Genomic DNA, 16,122 nt, shown 5'->3' on the forward strand with positions numbered 1-16,122 from the left:
GGGCCAAATCTTCCGGAGGCAAGGGATACAGCCGCGCCATAGCCCTAGACACCTTTGCACAGACCATTCCTGAAAAACCATGTCTCTAATGTCTGAATTCATGGGAAAGGAATGGGAGGCTCTCCGAATCCCCTTAACCAAGGGATCTACCTGGGATCCCTCCGCAGAGGAAGTGGCCGCCGGAGCAAACATCAAAGTAGAGATCACCTGATCAACGAGCTCTAACAACTCCTCCTTATGAAAAATGTGAACCAGTGAAGAATCTTCCCCAGGCCTTAGCCCATCCTGATGCTCATTATTTCAAGTCCTAGTCTGCCCTCCCAGCAAATTAATTAACAGTAGAAAATCATCGGGTGCATCCCCATATATTTATTTATTTTATTTATTTATTGCATTTGTATCCCACATTTTCCCACCTTTTTGCGGGTTCAGTGTGGCTTACAATATGATTTGAATGTTGGAAATACAATTTGTTACAGATAGTTAGAGATTATATTATGCAGGGTTAAGCGAAGCAGTTGAGGTGTCGTTAGGGATGTAATAATGGGACATAGGCATTGCAACTTTGGAAGGAAACAATGGTAGCTTAGGTGCGATAAAAAGATATGAAGTCATATGGTATATAACTTTCTGTGAGTAAAGGTATGAGTGATGTGATAATTTGGGAGTGGGAGTTCTGAGATGAATGTACGATGCATTAGTGAACAGTAAGTATGGACTTTATGGGTTTTGTTTTTTTCCGTAGACTTGTTCGAAAAGATATAGGTTTTTAAACTCCAAACAGCATATCTTAAGTTTAATCTTCAGCTCCAATGGAAGCCACTGTAAATCTAAGAATACAGGTGTCACATGATCTGTTCTTAATTTTTGATAAATTAGTTAACAGGCCCCTGGGTATATAGATGTATATCTTATAAAATACATGTGCACGTAACAACTTTGCCCCTAGGAACACCTATACAAATGTTGGGGAAAAATGTTGCTGATGGGACAGCCAATATGACAATGTAATCTTCTTACCTACCAACTGCAAGTGCTGAAACCACAAATGTCTCCCCTCCCCTGGGATGTGTATCTTGCGCACATTGTCAAATAATATCATCTTGGGGCGACACAGAACTCTTAAATCAATGGTATCTGCCAAAAATCCATGAACCTAGTTCCAGAATTCCTGAATTTTAGTACAATTCTAAAACATCTGGCCCAGCATCACCATGGTTCATCACTCTTCAGACATACCAGGGATACAGTCCATCTTGCTCAGAACACTCTAACTGGCGCAAAGTATGCTCTACCTAGCATCTTATATTGTATATTTCATAACTCCACATTGACTGTTAGTTGTGGAAGTCTCTCTATAACCTTCATAAACATCTTCATAAACTTAACTCCAGTTCCACACTCCAAGCAGTGGCCAGAAGTTAGTCACGTTCAATGGAAGTAAATCCACCCACACCGTTTGCAAATTTGCCACTACCACTCAGCCTGTCTAGACAAGAAGAATTCCTTGAGATCTCAACAGAGCTAACTCTTTAACTACTCTTTCTGAAGTCTTTGTATGGAACTCCTGGGAGAATTCTGCACAATGCAGAATTTACACAGAATTCGGCATTTGATGTGCAGAATTCTTTACAGACATTGGTATCAATCTGTCCCTCTCCCATAGAGATCGTACAAGAGGAGGAAGAAGTGAGCAGCTACACATTGGGCCACCTCCTTGTCCTCTGTCAGCCTAGGCCCAACTGTTCATTAAACCTTGGTATTCTACAGAGGCCTATGTGGTTCATATGAGCAATTGCACTAAGGCAGCACAGGAGTAGGAGGAAGCAGCCCAATGTGTAATCATGCTTCTTCTTGCTGTTTCGTCAGAGCAAAGAGTTTGAGAGACCAAGGTCAAGTGGGGTGAATACCACAGAGGGTCACTGGAGCAGGCTGGGGGTGGAAGTGCTACAGGTAGAGCGAGAGAGCAAGGTTGAGTATCTGCAGGGATGGGAGAAAGCAGGGCTGTGTGTATGCCATGGGGATGGGAGGGGGGAGCAGATCAAGGTGAGTGTGCTGTGGAATGGGAGGGGATAACAAATGTATTTCCTTTGCTGTACAGACATGGATTCCCAAGGTGAAATGGAGAATTCATATTTGTATTGTAGGCCCGACCAGAACCGTCTCTCTTCCTGTCTTACCCATGCCCCCTTGACATCTAAACCTATTAGTAGTCCCCAGATGTAAATGGATTGTATTGTGAAATGCCATTTACATGTATAGGCCTCTCTATTTATGTAAATACAGTTATTTATAAAGGAGGCGGCTTCTAAATTAAGGGCCAGTGTCTCACAAGTACATGCTCATGAAAAGATGGTAAGAAGCTAAGCAGGATGAGAGCACAACATTCTGATAAAATTTCCCCCAAAAGATTCTGCTACTAGAGCTTGTCTTCCAAGGGGCACTAAGGAGTGTGAAAATCTGGGAATTCCCAGATACAACTTCACACTACTACTACTACTATTACTACTACTACTAATAGCATTTATATAGCGCTACCAGTTAAACCTCAGTTTTATTATAGGACGTAGCTACAACGAACACGGGCTATGTTCACAAGCATGCCACAGCCCATACTGAATTGCTTCTGATCTTGCAAGAAACTTTATGCAATTCTGGAACTATTCATTCATTGATCAACATATTTATATCCTGTGGTCACTTGTGCCTAATTATCTTATCGAATCATGGTTATTCCCTTATCTTCCAGTGACCATCCATTATCTTCTATAGCTTAGTTCCTACTATATTGGCAAGAGACACTAAGCTAGATGATGACAATCTATAGTTCCACTGCTCATCATACTGTTTATAACACTTCTAGCTGGAAACTGTTTAACAAGCAGAGAAAGAAAAATCTATGCGCTAGCTGATCTTAACCACAAAGCTTCAAAGAAGGTACATCAAGTTTAAGTTGGAGATGTAGGTGCATGACATTTGAATGCAAACATCAATCTTACTCTTTGCCCTTTCAGTCACCCCACATTCTATTCTTCTATACAGCACAGTAGACTGTTTTTCTTAACTCGGTGCAAGGCTGTGAATTATCCTACTGGTACTGAACTTCTACCATTTTCCTCTTCCTCAGTAGTGACTCTTGGAACCTAGCCTTTTTGAGAAAAGATTTGACCATCTTGGAATAAGGAAGCTATTGTTTCTCAAATCCAGGAGCCCTCTGTACATTGCAGTGGCGTAGCCAGACCTGACATTTTGGGTGGGCCCAGAGCTAATATGGGTGGGCACTATGTATACAGGTAAGAGTAGTGTTTCATGGGATATTACAAAATAATGCCTTAGAATGCACTTGATGAAGGATTTCTAACTAAATAATCTGCCCAACAGTTGTCCTGTGTCAACATAAACTGCATACATACTTTATGAAACACCACCATTTTAAACATTTCTATCCTGCACTATCCCACAATTTAGGCAATTACTAGACAAACAGAACTTAAACCTGACCAGACATAAGTCTACTATAATGGCAAACATCCTAACATCACAGTATCCTCCAAAATAATTATAACAATGGCACATATCCGTCAAACTTTGTTTTATAACAAATGCAAATGCCCGATTAAACTGTTAAAACAACCTTTTCTAAAACTTTAGATAAAAATGGCAAATTGGCCTAAAAATATTTAGCAGATCTATCATAGTCCACAGCTAAGATGTTTTCTCTTGCAGTTTTCCATTGAAAAGAAAGTGTATTAAAATTCTGGTAGGACCTCAGTAATAGCAACATTGTCAAAATCCCTTCCCTGCCAGATTCTTTGTGAAGTAACATTAAATCTTATGAAGCTTCTTAGAGCCTATATAGCAAACCTTAACACCACCAATTCTGAACACACAAATATGAATAACAATACCTTTAAAAAGGCAGCAGTGAATATATACAACAGCAATATAGGTCCCATTTTAAAAGCCAAACAGATACAAGTCCCCTGATTAAAAGAAAAAAAAGCATTTACAATTTTATTACCTGCTGGGCTGGGCTGGGCTGGGCTGGCACTAGCAGGAACTCGATTCTTGACTCGAATGATCTTGGACTCAAACCTTTCCAATTCCCACGTTTCCACAGGGCAGGGCCAGACTGAGGTTCACACTAGTTCAATACTCAACCCGGCCTGCGTGCACGTGCAGGCTGCAGCTATTTTTTTTAGCCTGCCCGCAGATGCAAGCGGAGTGAGGCTGAGCACGCCACCGCACACAGCAGCCATGTCATCATACGGTACTACCGCGTAGGATCACATGGAGGGAACAACAACTATGACGCGCTGTGCGGCCATGATGGGACCTGCTGCTGCTGCAACAAATGCATTTTCCAACGCCGCCCGAGCCGAAGGTAGGCGGGATGAGCCTGCTGGAGAGATCAGCTAAGCCGGCACTGAGCGGGTGCCCACGACCGCGCGACGTGGTACGCTGCTGCAGTGTTTGCGCTTGCCGCTTGGGTGGGCGGGCCTAAATCGGGCTGGAGCCTGCCCTGGAGAGATCAGCTCCGCTGAGCCAGAGCGAGCGGGTGCTGTTTCTGCGATGGTCGCTAGGCTGCTGCACAGAGTGTGTGCGCTTGGGTGGGCGGGCCTGAGCTGAAATTGAGTGGGCCTCAGCCCACCCGTAGCTACGCCCCTGGTACATTGAGTTGACCTTCTTATTGATAGAAAATATAGAGAGGAAGATTTTCTCTGGTTTCATCTGTACATCCTTTAGGATTCTATGAAAGGGCACTGTCACAGCTTCCTTTGGGGTCAGAGTCAGGGTTGGGGGGGCAAGGAATTGAAAGATACCCAATGTTTCTGCCCTGATCTCCTCCTTCATCTCTAACTTAAATGGAATGTGAGCCATGCCCTTCACAAAATCAATAAATCAGAGCATCTCTAGTGGAGATTTTCTTCTTTCAAGAGGTGAGGAGGGATCTGATGGTAAACCAGGTGATTATATAAAACCTCAACCTCAGGCCCAGGAGTGCTCAGAATCTGAATCTGTCCCAGGAAAATATTCCAGAGTAGAAGTCTGAGTCTCTTTCTGTCTTGACCCTACTAACACCAGTCAGACCTTGGTTATGGGCATCAAGATACTGGGGTTCCTTGATGCATCAGAGAAGTTTTCTCTTTCGATGGAGTGGAGATCAACACCAGCGTGGTAGGTCTTGGTCCAGAGACCCTTCAAAATCTTGGTGTTGATGTCTCTCCAGTAGGTAGTGCATGAATCTCAAGGATTGGCTGGATGTCTCTTTATGTTGACACCATGATGTCAAAGTTACAGTACTGCATTGAGCAAAGAAGAGCTTCATCTGTTCCTCAAAGTCAGTGGACTGGATTTCTCAGCAGCAAATCCCCTCTCTTACACATCTGTTAGCATAATCTACAATGAGAGGGATCCTGGTCAAGACCCAAGCATTGCAGCAATCAATTATGGGTATCTGTAATAGATACAGTCCTGTTGCACTAGGTGGCCTTTTTGAAGCTGCTGAAGGGCTTTCTTTTGGGACATGTTATCTGGACAAATAGCCACAGTGATATCAAATGACTTGATTATGGAAATATACCCAGTCAGAGAGCTTGAGGCCTTAATGCAGCCTACAATGAGCCTAACATAGAAAATGAAAGGAAACTTAAAATGACCAAACTTGAGGCTCGAACACATAACAGTGACAGGACTTGACAGAAAAACTTACAAAAAAAATTAACTACTCTTACAAAAATATTACTTTGAAAAATAATAGGAGCTTCAGAAATACATGTCTGACCAGCTCAGCAGAAAAACAAAGACTGATGCAGTCCTGCATGGCAGTAGCAAGCAGGAAAAAACACTCATGCGTGGTAAGCCTCCTCAGAAGTTTCTGGTAACTCTAAGCTGGAGTGACATTTCCTGTGCCAGGCTTCATCAGTGACATTACCATGTTCTGAGGACTTGCTATTCTGCTTGTCTTCAAAGAAAGCTTGTTGTACATGCAGAAAAGAACTTTATAAAATTGTATGCATACAAAGTAGGTGCATAGAAAAAGTGCACCTACTTTAACTTTATATGTAGGCGTTGCAGGGGGTATAGCTCAGGTAGACTGTATGCAGATTTGTGATGCCTATTTGTATTTTATAAAATTCATGAGAACAAGCACATATTTACACTTCTTTTCAGGTGCTAGTTCTGGGGTCATATTTTATAAAAGCATAAAGGGCACCTATGTTGCCTTTATAAAATAGGCTTTAAAAAGGTGGCTCTCTGAACCTTTCAAAAAAGTACCATATTAAAAGTACTTTCACTTACGTCAAATTTTAAAATTTAATCATCATCAATGCACTTAAGTATTTCTCTTAAGGCCACTTTTATGAAGTCTTAATATACAGGCTGCATTTCATTCAAAGAAATCTGAATGAATAACCACCTGGATGTCTAGGGCATTTGAAACTGTATTTCATTTGAAGTTTTAAGGCAAATCATTAATTAAAAAAAATCAAAATACCTTACCTCAGGTCCTGGAGGACCAGGTGTACCCTGAAGGCCAGGTTCTCCAATATTCCCCTATATAACAATTGAACACAAGTTAGAGTCCAGTCAATAGAGATCTCAGTTTACAGTGCTGTCAGACAGGGATTTCTATTGGCTGACAGCTATTTGAACTTGTAAAGGAATAGCAGGATCACCAATATATTATAAAACACTTTCACAAAACCTATTATTGAGTTGGGGTTCCTGTTATATCGATGTAATGCCTCTATTTTCTAAAACCAAGTTCTGGAGTTATAATATTTTGAGGAGTTCAATATCAGTAAGCTATAATATCCTATAGTATGGATAAAAAATGACAGTGGTGCACTGAAATGAGCCATAAGTAGAATTATACATTTTTGAAAATTAGGTGCACTTATAAAAAAGGTAAATATTCCAGCATACACCTTTCTTGTCAACCACAAGGTGATCTTAGCAAATCACTGAATCGACATTTATAATTTTCATATCACATGGGCTCTCTTAGACTAATACTGTGCGACTGCATCTGTCATTTAACTGTTACTGAGTATCAAAGCTGATGTTAAATTTGTGGCCCAGATACTGAATAACTGTCATATATGTTCTCTGTTCTGATTCAATACTGTTATTGTTAATAGAGAGAGTGAGCTGAGAAAAATTATAAGTTCTACCCAGTAACAATTTCTGGCTTCACATCTCATTTAATTTAAAGAATATTAGCAAATGTGCATGCAATTGTCTTGGTTGACAGCATATTCCAAAACATATAAGGTAAACATCTTTTAGGCTGAAAATAATTAACTTAGACATCTTTGTGTCCACCCCCGCATTAAAACCGGATATTCAATGCCGGGCCCTTTCCGGCAACTGGCATTGAATATCCAGGGTGGGGTTTTTTTTTTTTTAACTGCCAAAAAGTTAACCGGTTAAGCCAATATTCAGCGCTAACCAGTTAACGTTTTACTGGTTAAAGTTAGGCCTATTTATGTGGCCTATTTTAACTGCTGAACGTAGCTTGTTAAGCATGAATATCCATGCCTAACTGGCTATGTCGCACGATATAACTGGTTAATGACTAGCTGCAGATATTTAGCAGGTGATAACCGTTTATCTCCCACTGAATATCTGTGGTTAGGCACCGATATGCTATTTAACCGGTCAGCGGCTGTGTCTGGATAGTTAAAAAGCTTTGAATATCAGGGGGAGTATAGCTAAATCTTATGTTTAAAATATTTTCATTTGAACATTTAAATCAGTGATTCTCAATCCTAACCCAGAGTCTTGTTTTCAGAATACCTGAAGTGAATATAAAAGGGACTGATCTGCATATACTGGAGATCTTGTATATGCTTTTGTATGTCCTGCATATTCATTGTGGTTATCCAGAATATCAAAATGGTTGAGTGTTTCCTACTCTGGATTGAAAAAAAAACGCTAAATCGTGGAAATGCATGCCAGCTTTTAACTATGGGCTCTTTTACTAAGTTACGCTAAAAAGTGGTCGATGCTATCACTAGCGCAGGGCTTTCTCGTGCACTGATGCCACTTTTAGTGTGGCTGTAAATTGGCCGCATTTTCCTTTTTATGGCCACACACTAATTTCCCAATTAGCATAGGAACCCTTACTTGACACCTGTTTTCTCGGTAGTAAGGGCTCTTGCACTAACTACATGCTAATTGGTAAGAATGCAGCAATATAGCTGTGCTAGCTGATTAGCGCAGGGCATGCCTATTCTCCACCCCCAAACACGCCTTCAGTGCTAAAAAATAAATAACATTTTTTTAACGTACGGGAAGCATGCACTGATCCAAAAAAACCACGGGATGCCTGAGCACTCTTTAGCCTGTAGTAAGCACGTGTTAGTGCTTTCTGCAGCTTACTGTTTGCTTTTTGGTTTCCTCAGCATGTTTTCAGTTCTAGAGTTTAGTGTGCACAGCCAAAAGAAGAGAAAGTCCAGAGGGTATAATCAGGCAGCATGAATCAAATTTGGAGGATGAGTTTTATTCCTTGCTATTCACTATATTGAAAACTATGGCACATGCTGAGATCTGCACTCAGAAAAGCCAGGGAAAATTGTTATTTAATAAAGACTTTTTTTTAAGAAAAAAGGAAAAGTGACTGACTGAGAAGAGAAAATTTTTTTCTGTCAAATAATACAAAATCAAATTTTCTATACAAATCTATTAAACAAGACTTTTGCTTGAATTAATCGAGCCTGGCATTTTGAAGTCCATTTACTAATATTTAGATGATTTGTAAAGAAAATTGGTTTATGTATTATTATTTGACTGAAAATGTTTTTTATTGTAATTATTGGTCAAATAGTTTGAGAGCAGTGTACATATTTTTGTTGCGAATTGACTCAAAACAGAGAACAAAAGCATCAACTCGGAAGAGAACAAGAAAGAGCTAATGAGAAAAAGTCAACTAGATGTAGTGGTGTCTATTCAGAAAAATTTGGGGTGGCAACATGGGGATTGAGCAAGTCAAAGAGACATTGCCACATATCATACCCCTCTTTCCCCCCACTTTTAAATTAGCAATAAGACACCACAGCCTTCTAGGCATAAAGAAACCCTCTCCCCTCCTGCCAGTTTCAGCTACCTGGTAAAACTGCCATTATAAACGACAGAACTTAAAGACATAATTTAGATTAGCTTTTTAGGCTTATAGATTTATGGATCATACCCCGTACCCTTCATTATCTGGAAGAATATTCTTTTAGTTTATATTATTTTTGGCTACGTTATATTTTATTCTGCTGGTCCTGGAATTGTAGACTAGACTGTTCAATTGAATGTGTTCAGTGAGAGAGAATTATCAAATGCAATAAAGGGAGTGACATCTGGATTCTCTAAAAGATTGGTCTGAATTTCAATATAAACTCTGAAGCTCCAGTTTTGTATCACAAACTCCATATTCCCCCAACAATGGAGCAATTCCCCTTACAACTCATCATACAAAATTGTTATCACCCTAGGAACAGCACATGTTCCTTCCACTGCCAGACACTTTGTTTAAAGCAGATATGTTTTTGTTTCTGTGTTGACTCGCGAGATCATTAGACCTGTGCATTTTTGATTTTGGGTGATAAGGGCATGTTTGGCAGTCCTTGCCCTAAAACCTGTTTTCACGTAGGCCAGATACGTTGAAAAACACCATAAAATGCTGCAAAAAGGAAACTTATCACACCATAACAATCCCATAGCAAGAGGAGATGAAAGGGAGCTGTGAAAAGCCAGCAGGTAGAGGAAAGGTGAAAAGAAGGAGACTAAGGACTAGAGGGTGAAAGGAAGAATTAGGGGTAAAATTCATAAATGGGTGGCTATAGAGCCCAAAAAGAGACAAATTAAAGAAGAAACATAAAAAAGAAAGATCAGTGACACACAGATATAAAGAAGGAATGGAAGATGGGAAAGTGGGACAAAATAGAATACCAACCTGAAAAAGAATTTAGAAGACTGACACAAAAAGCAGAACAGACTGGGAGTATTCCAATTAGCAATGTGCCCAGACAATAAAAGGTAGAAAAGAAAAACATTATTTTTATTTATTAATTTTTAAGGATTTAAATACATCCAGTTTTGGAAATGGGCATCTTTCTATTTTTGTATTTATCAATATACAGGAGAAAATGCATTTCTGTTTCTCTTTTACCACTGCATTGCTTATATAGTCTGGCTTTGGGTGGGGGTGGGGGGCCTTCATTTTAATATTTGATTGTTTTTTGTGGTCTCCTATTTTGTATCTGTCCATGTTCTTTCTGCATGTGTGACTGAGGTGACTACTAGCATGTAGGGCCCTGTTTACTAAGGCGCATTAGTGTTTTTAATGCACCTACAATTAGCGCACGCACTGTGTAGGCACCTATAAGGATATTGTAGGCACATACATGGTTAACGCATGTTAAAAACGTTAACACGCCTATAACACGACTTAGTAAACAGGGCCCGTAGTGTCTGTGTAGGAATCTATAACAGTCCTGCTTGTTCCAGTTTCCCAGTAGCAGGCATATTAGGTCTCTAGGGCCCAGTATGATATCTATAGCACGGACTTTTCGTTGGCTAACCCAACTATGAAAAGTTCTTGGAGAAAAGCTAACAGCCCTCAAGAGAGTATGGAAATTATATTACCCTAATGGAAAGAATGTGGAACAAACCAAGGTAGCTCAGGTGAATTTAAATGAAAAGCACACAAATACAAATAACTCTAACATAATTTGATAGTTATAAAGCTAACAGTAAGGCTTGTGCTAAATATTATTTTTTTGGTTTAGAAGACCTCAGTCCATCAGAGTTGTGGGGCACTCTGTGGTTCTAGCCGCCACTCTCCTATCGTTACCGGTCTTCCTAGAATTTTCTTTGTCTTATATTTTTGTTATATTTTTTAATTATATTTTTGTTTTGTTTTGTTGAACAGCAAATTCCCCTTGGAAACAATATATTTAAGCTAAGGGGTCCTTTTACAAAGGTGTGCTGAAAAATGGCTTTCGGTAGTGTAGGTGCGGGTTTTGGGCGCGCCCATCCATTTTTCAGCCGCTTATAAAAAGGCCTTTTTTTTGCCGAAAATGGACATGCAGCAAAATGAAAATTGCCGCGTGTCCATTTTGGGTCTGAGACATTACCGCCAGCCATAGACCTAGCGGAAAACAATCTGGTCAGTACTACTACTACTCATCATTTCTATAGCGCTACTAGACATACGCAGCAGCGCTGTACAGCTGAATATGCACGCATCTATTACGTGTGACAGAAGATAAAAAATATTTTGCTGACGCACATCAAAATTGAAATTACAGCAAGGGCCACGTGGTAACCGGGCAGTAACTCTAATTTTGCATGTGTCCCCTAGTCTTTGTACTTTTTCAAAGAGTAAAAAAATCGATTCACTTCTACACCATTCAGGATTTTGTAGACCTCAATCATATCTCCCCTCAGCTGTCTCTTTTCTAAGCTAAAGAGCTCTAACCTCTTTAGCCTTCCCTCATAAGAAAGGAGTTCCATCCTCTTTAACTTTTTGGATGCTCTTCTAATTCCACAGAATGGAACACAATACTCAAGGTGAGGTCACACCATGGAATGATACAGAGGCATTAAAGTCTTGGTCTTATTATGCAATCACTTTTTTAAACTAACTTTTAGCTATCATAGCTCATTGGTTCTTCCAAACTGTATAGAAATAATTGGAAATTTCTTAAAGTTTCTTTGGAAACTAATGGTTTATTTTCAGTTATGATATAAATCAAAAGCGCCAACTGACCTAATAGACAGAGAGTGATAGTCACTTCAAGGGCAATTTTCCAAGGTATTTACCTGGGTAAATTGGCCTGACTGAAAACTGCTCTACTCAGATGTATGTATATCCTAAAGAAGAGGAGACAGGAGGATGCGATAAGCATTCAAATACCTCCATGGTATCAATAATGCACATGAAGAAATTTTGTTTTCAAAGGAAAAAATACTCTCAAACAAGAAATCACAGTATGAGACTCCAAGAGGTTAAACTCAGGAGCAGTATCAGCAAATATTTGTTCATGGAGAGGGTGGTGGATGCATGGAATGGCCTCTCGGGGGAGATGGTAGATACAGAAACAATCAAAACTTCAAGAATGTATCAAACATAGAAGATTCTTGATTATGAAGAAATTAGAAGAAATTCAAAGATTAACTGGGTTTTATTTCATTTCATTTATTGTTTCTATAAACCATTTTCCTGGCCCTAAAAAATTAAGGTTGCCCAAAGTGGTGTGTAACATAACATACACTACAGAGAACACATTATCGAATGACATATTGTACTCTCAAACTCAATCCAGAATAAAGAGTCATGTTGCTAACTTTTTCCTGAAGCAGAGACAATGCAACTCCAATCTAATCTCCACTGGAATTCAATTCTACAGTGATGGGGCTATTACAGAGAATACCCTTCCTTCAGCATACAATTTTCAGATACCATTTGATTTTGCACCACACATAGGGGCATAATCGAAAGAGACGCCCAAGTTTTGCTGAGGATGTCCTCGCAAAACATCCCCACGAAGGGGCGGGGAAACCCGTATTATCGAAACAAGATGGACGTCCGTCTTTCGTTTTGATAATACGGTCGGGGACGCCCAAATCCTGAAATTTAGGTCGTCCTTAGAGATGGTCATCCCTAGACTTGGTCATTTCTGATTTTCGGCGATAATGGAAACCAAGGACGCCCATCTCAGAAATGACCAAATGCAAGCCTTTTGGTCGTGGGAGGAGTCAGCATTCGTAGTGCACTGGTCCCCCTGACATGCCAGGACACCAACCGGGCACCCTAGGGGCACTACAGTGTACTTCAGAAATTGCTCCCAGGTACATAGCTTCCTTACCTTGTGTACTGAGCCCCTCAAAACCCACTACCCACAACTGTACACCACTACCATAGCCCTTACGAGTGAAGGGGGGCACCTACATGTGGGTATAGGGGGTTTCTGGTGGGTTTTGGAGGGCTCACATTTACCACCACAAGTGTAACAGGTAGGGGGGGGTGGGCCTGGGTCCGCCTGCCTGAAGTGCACTGCACCCACTAAAACTGCTCCAGGGACCTGCATACTGCTGCGATGGACCTGAGTATGACATTTGAGGCTGGCAAAGAGGCTGGCACAACAGATTTTTAAAGATGTTTTGAAGGTGGGAGGGGGATAGTGACCACTGGGGGAGTAAGGGGAGATCATCCACGATTCCCTCCGGTGGTCATCTGGTCAGTTCGGGCACCTTTTTGTGCCTTGGTCGTAAGAAAAACAGGCCCAGGTAAAGTTGTTCAAGTGCTCATCAGGGACGCCCTTTTTTTCCATTATGGGTCGAGGATGCCCATGTGTTAGGCACGCCCAAGTCCCGCCTTCGCTATGGCTCCGACATGCCCCCGTGAACTTTGGTCATCCCTGAGACGGAAAGCAGTTGGGGACGCCCAAAATCAGCTTTCGATTATGCCGATTTGGGCGACCCTGTGAGGCGCCCATCTTCCGATTTGTGTCGAAAGATGGGCGTCCTTCTCTTTTGAAAACAAGCCTGATAATGTCCCTTCACTCAATTATAACTGGCATATCAAAAAGTACCACTTTTAAATTATTTTTCAAATAGGGCCAGTGGTGTGCTGGTAAATTTTTAACAACAGGCTCTCTCCCCGGTCCACCTCGGTGCCCCCCCCCCCCCCCCCACCATAGGACTATTCTGAGTGGCATCTCTGAACATCCCCAGGGAGCTGAAAAGTGATTGGGCAACTATAAAATATTGCAGCCCACACAACTGTCTACCATTCAAGCACAATGGCATGAAATACAGTTATGACAGCATAAACTTTCTTGAAAGAATAAAAAGTGAATAAACTTAGAGAGATGAATATTTACTTTGCAATATATCAGTAAGAGCAGGTAGGAGCAGGAATGTTGAAATGAAAGAAAGGTTGAGGGTAATTTTATAAAGGGGTACCTAGTGCAAGTGTTATTTTCAGGCACCTATTTTAGGACAATTTTATAAAGACAAGTAGGAGTCTACTTGTCTTTACAAAATACTAGTGTATGTAATCTCTAACAACTGCTAAACGTAAGCCACATTGAACTGAAACTCATTTTTAGATAATTGTGGGATACAAGTATGAATAAATAAATAAATACATATTGCATCTACATTGCAAGCACTGACATTTACATCTTTTCTGGAGCAGGTGTAAAATGTTTGCACCTATAATTTTAAGTACACATATTGACTAGCATATTTTATAATCTATGTACATATATGTCGCTCCACACATATTCTGTCCAAATTTCACCCCTGTACATACCTACCAGCAAAGTATGCACCATCATGTCAAAGTCATACTTTTACATTGGTCAGTATTTTATAAGAGGCCACCACTTACAGGCAAAAATGACTTTACAAAATTACCCCCATTATGTCTCTGCTTATGTGAGAAAGACAAATGCAGAGAGACGCTTCTTAATAATATTTATCAAGGTACAGGCTAGTTAGTATTACAGGATTCTAGACAATGCAGTGGAAAGTTTTGCCTTGGGGAGGGGAAACATCATAAAATAACAGTAAAATACAATAAGAACAAATAAAGAAAAAATAACATACTAGAAGCCCTGGTTTTCCTCTGGTTCCAGGTGGTCCTGGCAAACCAACAGCACCCTTTAAAAAATTAAGTTGAACACAATTGAACATGAGCAGGAAAAAATGCAATGCTTTCTTCCACATAAACAACTGAACAGTAATTATAGACTCAATTTAGCATTCTTAATAATGAAACCAGGCCTTGGTAACTGTGCTGTTCTCAAGTAGCTAATAATTTGTAAGAATAATATGTAAACAAATAATGATTTAACAGGAAAAGCATTATACTAATTATACTAACTAGACAAAATAGCAGATCTAGGGATAGTATAATAATGTATTTTTAAAATCCAGTCCTGGTATTCCTGAGAGATAAAAAGACTCAGGGATCCTTTTACTAAGCCACGGCAAAAAGTAGCCTGCGGTAGTGTAGGCGCGTGTTTTTACCACATCTGCAAAAAGGGCTTTTTTAAAAATGGGACGGGAAAAGGGCCTGCAGGAAAACTGAAACCAGAGCGTGCCCAAAACTGGCCTGAGCCCTTAACGCTACCCATTGATCTAGTGGTAAGGGTTCACGCGTTACACGCGTGGTGACTGGTAAGCATGCGCCAAGTGCTGATTACTGCAAGAAACGACGTGCGTGGGAGGAAATAAAGAAATAAAATCATCCAGGTGGTATAGGCATGCGCCAAATCTGAAATTACCACCAGGGAGTGTGGTAGCCTGGTGGTAGTCTCATTTTGGCGCGTACTGCATGTGCATAGCACCTAACGTGCCTTTGTAAAAGGGCCCCTCAGTATTCTACTTTAACATGTTATCTGTTTATTACACTATGCAATTAGGACACATTTCAATATAGCTGGTTGAGTTCTGCTAGCATTTTCTAATTTTAAGTGGGCTCAACGCGACATGAAACCTCCATATAACAAATGGAAGAATGGCAGTACCCTGACAATAACAAGGCCCATTTAAAGAAGATATTTTACAGAATGCTTTAGATCAGGGAAATATGATCTACTTCCACTTTAAGTAAATGAGACAATTATTTATACCAATAAGGTAATGCATCTAATATGTATTTGGGCCTATCTTTTAGAGGGGTCATGAGATAAATCAGCCTTGACCTTTCCAATCCACAGAAAAGCCCAAGACCATCCAATCCTCTCATCCCCAAGATCCTTAGACAAGCCCATCTCCTAATCCACTACCCCTGACCCATAGTCCCTTCCGGCATCTACCAGGGATACCCTTGTTGTCTGGTAGAGGGCTAGGAGCAACTCTCAGTCACTCCTACTCTGTCAGCTTTTAGCTTATTTTATTTTTATTGTATTTTGCAAAATTTATACACCACCTTTCAAATAAAAGTACATCAAAGTGGTTTACAATAAACACACAATTTGGAACAAAAAAATACTAAAAACATAATGGCACCTTTCAGCACCTGCTGATAGGTTCACTAGAGGGTTAGGGGAACTGAATTTTCTACAGATTGGATGGGAGACTGGAGTGTGCATTTTTCTGGGGATCAGGTGG

General features: G+C 40.4%; 1 protein-coding gene across 2 annotated transcripts in view; it reads right to left on the bottom strand.

Annotated features, from left to right (window-relative positions):
* Window positions 1-16,122, bottom strand: part of COL24A1 (collagen type XXIV alpha 1 chain) — an 804,368-nt gene that overhangs the window by 445,699 nt on the left and 342,547 nt on the right. For both annotated transcript variants that reach the window (XM_030205800.1, XM_030205801.1), the window contains 2 exons: window positions 14,614-14,667; window positions 6,505-6,558 (listed from right to left, as the gene is read on the bottom strand). In XM_030205800.1, the coding sequence (XP_030061660.1) occupies window positions 6,505-6,558; window positions 14,614-14,667 (108 nt within the window). The remainder of the gene's footprint in view (window positions 1-6,504; window positions 6,559-14,613; window positions 14,668-16,122) is intronic.

This window comes from Microcaecilia unicolor, chromosome 6, assembly GCF_901765095.1.
Source record: "Microcaecilia unicolor chromosome 6, aMicUni1.1, whole genome shotgun sequence".
Lineage (NCBI taxonomy): Eukaryota > Metazoa > Chordata > Amphibia > Gymnophiona > Siphonopidae > Microcaecilia > Microcaecilia unicolor.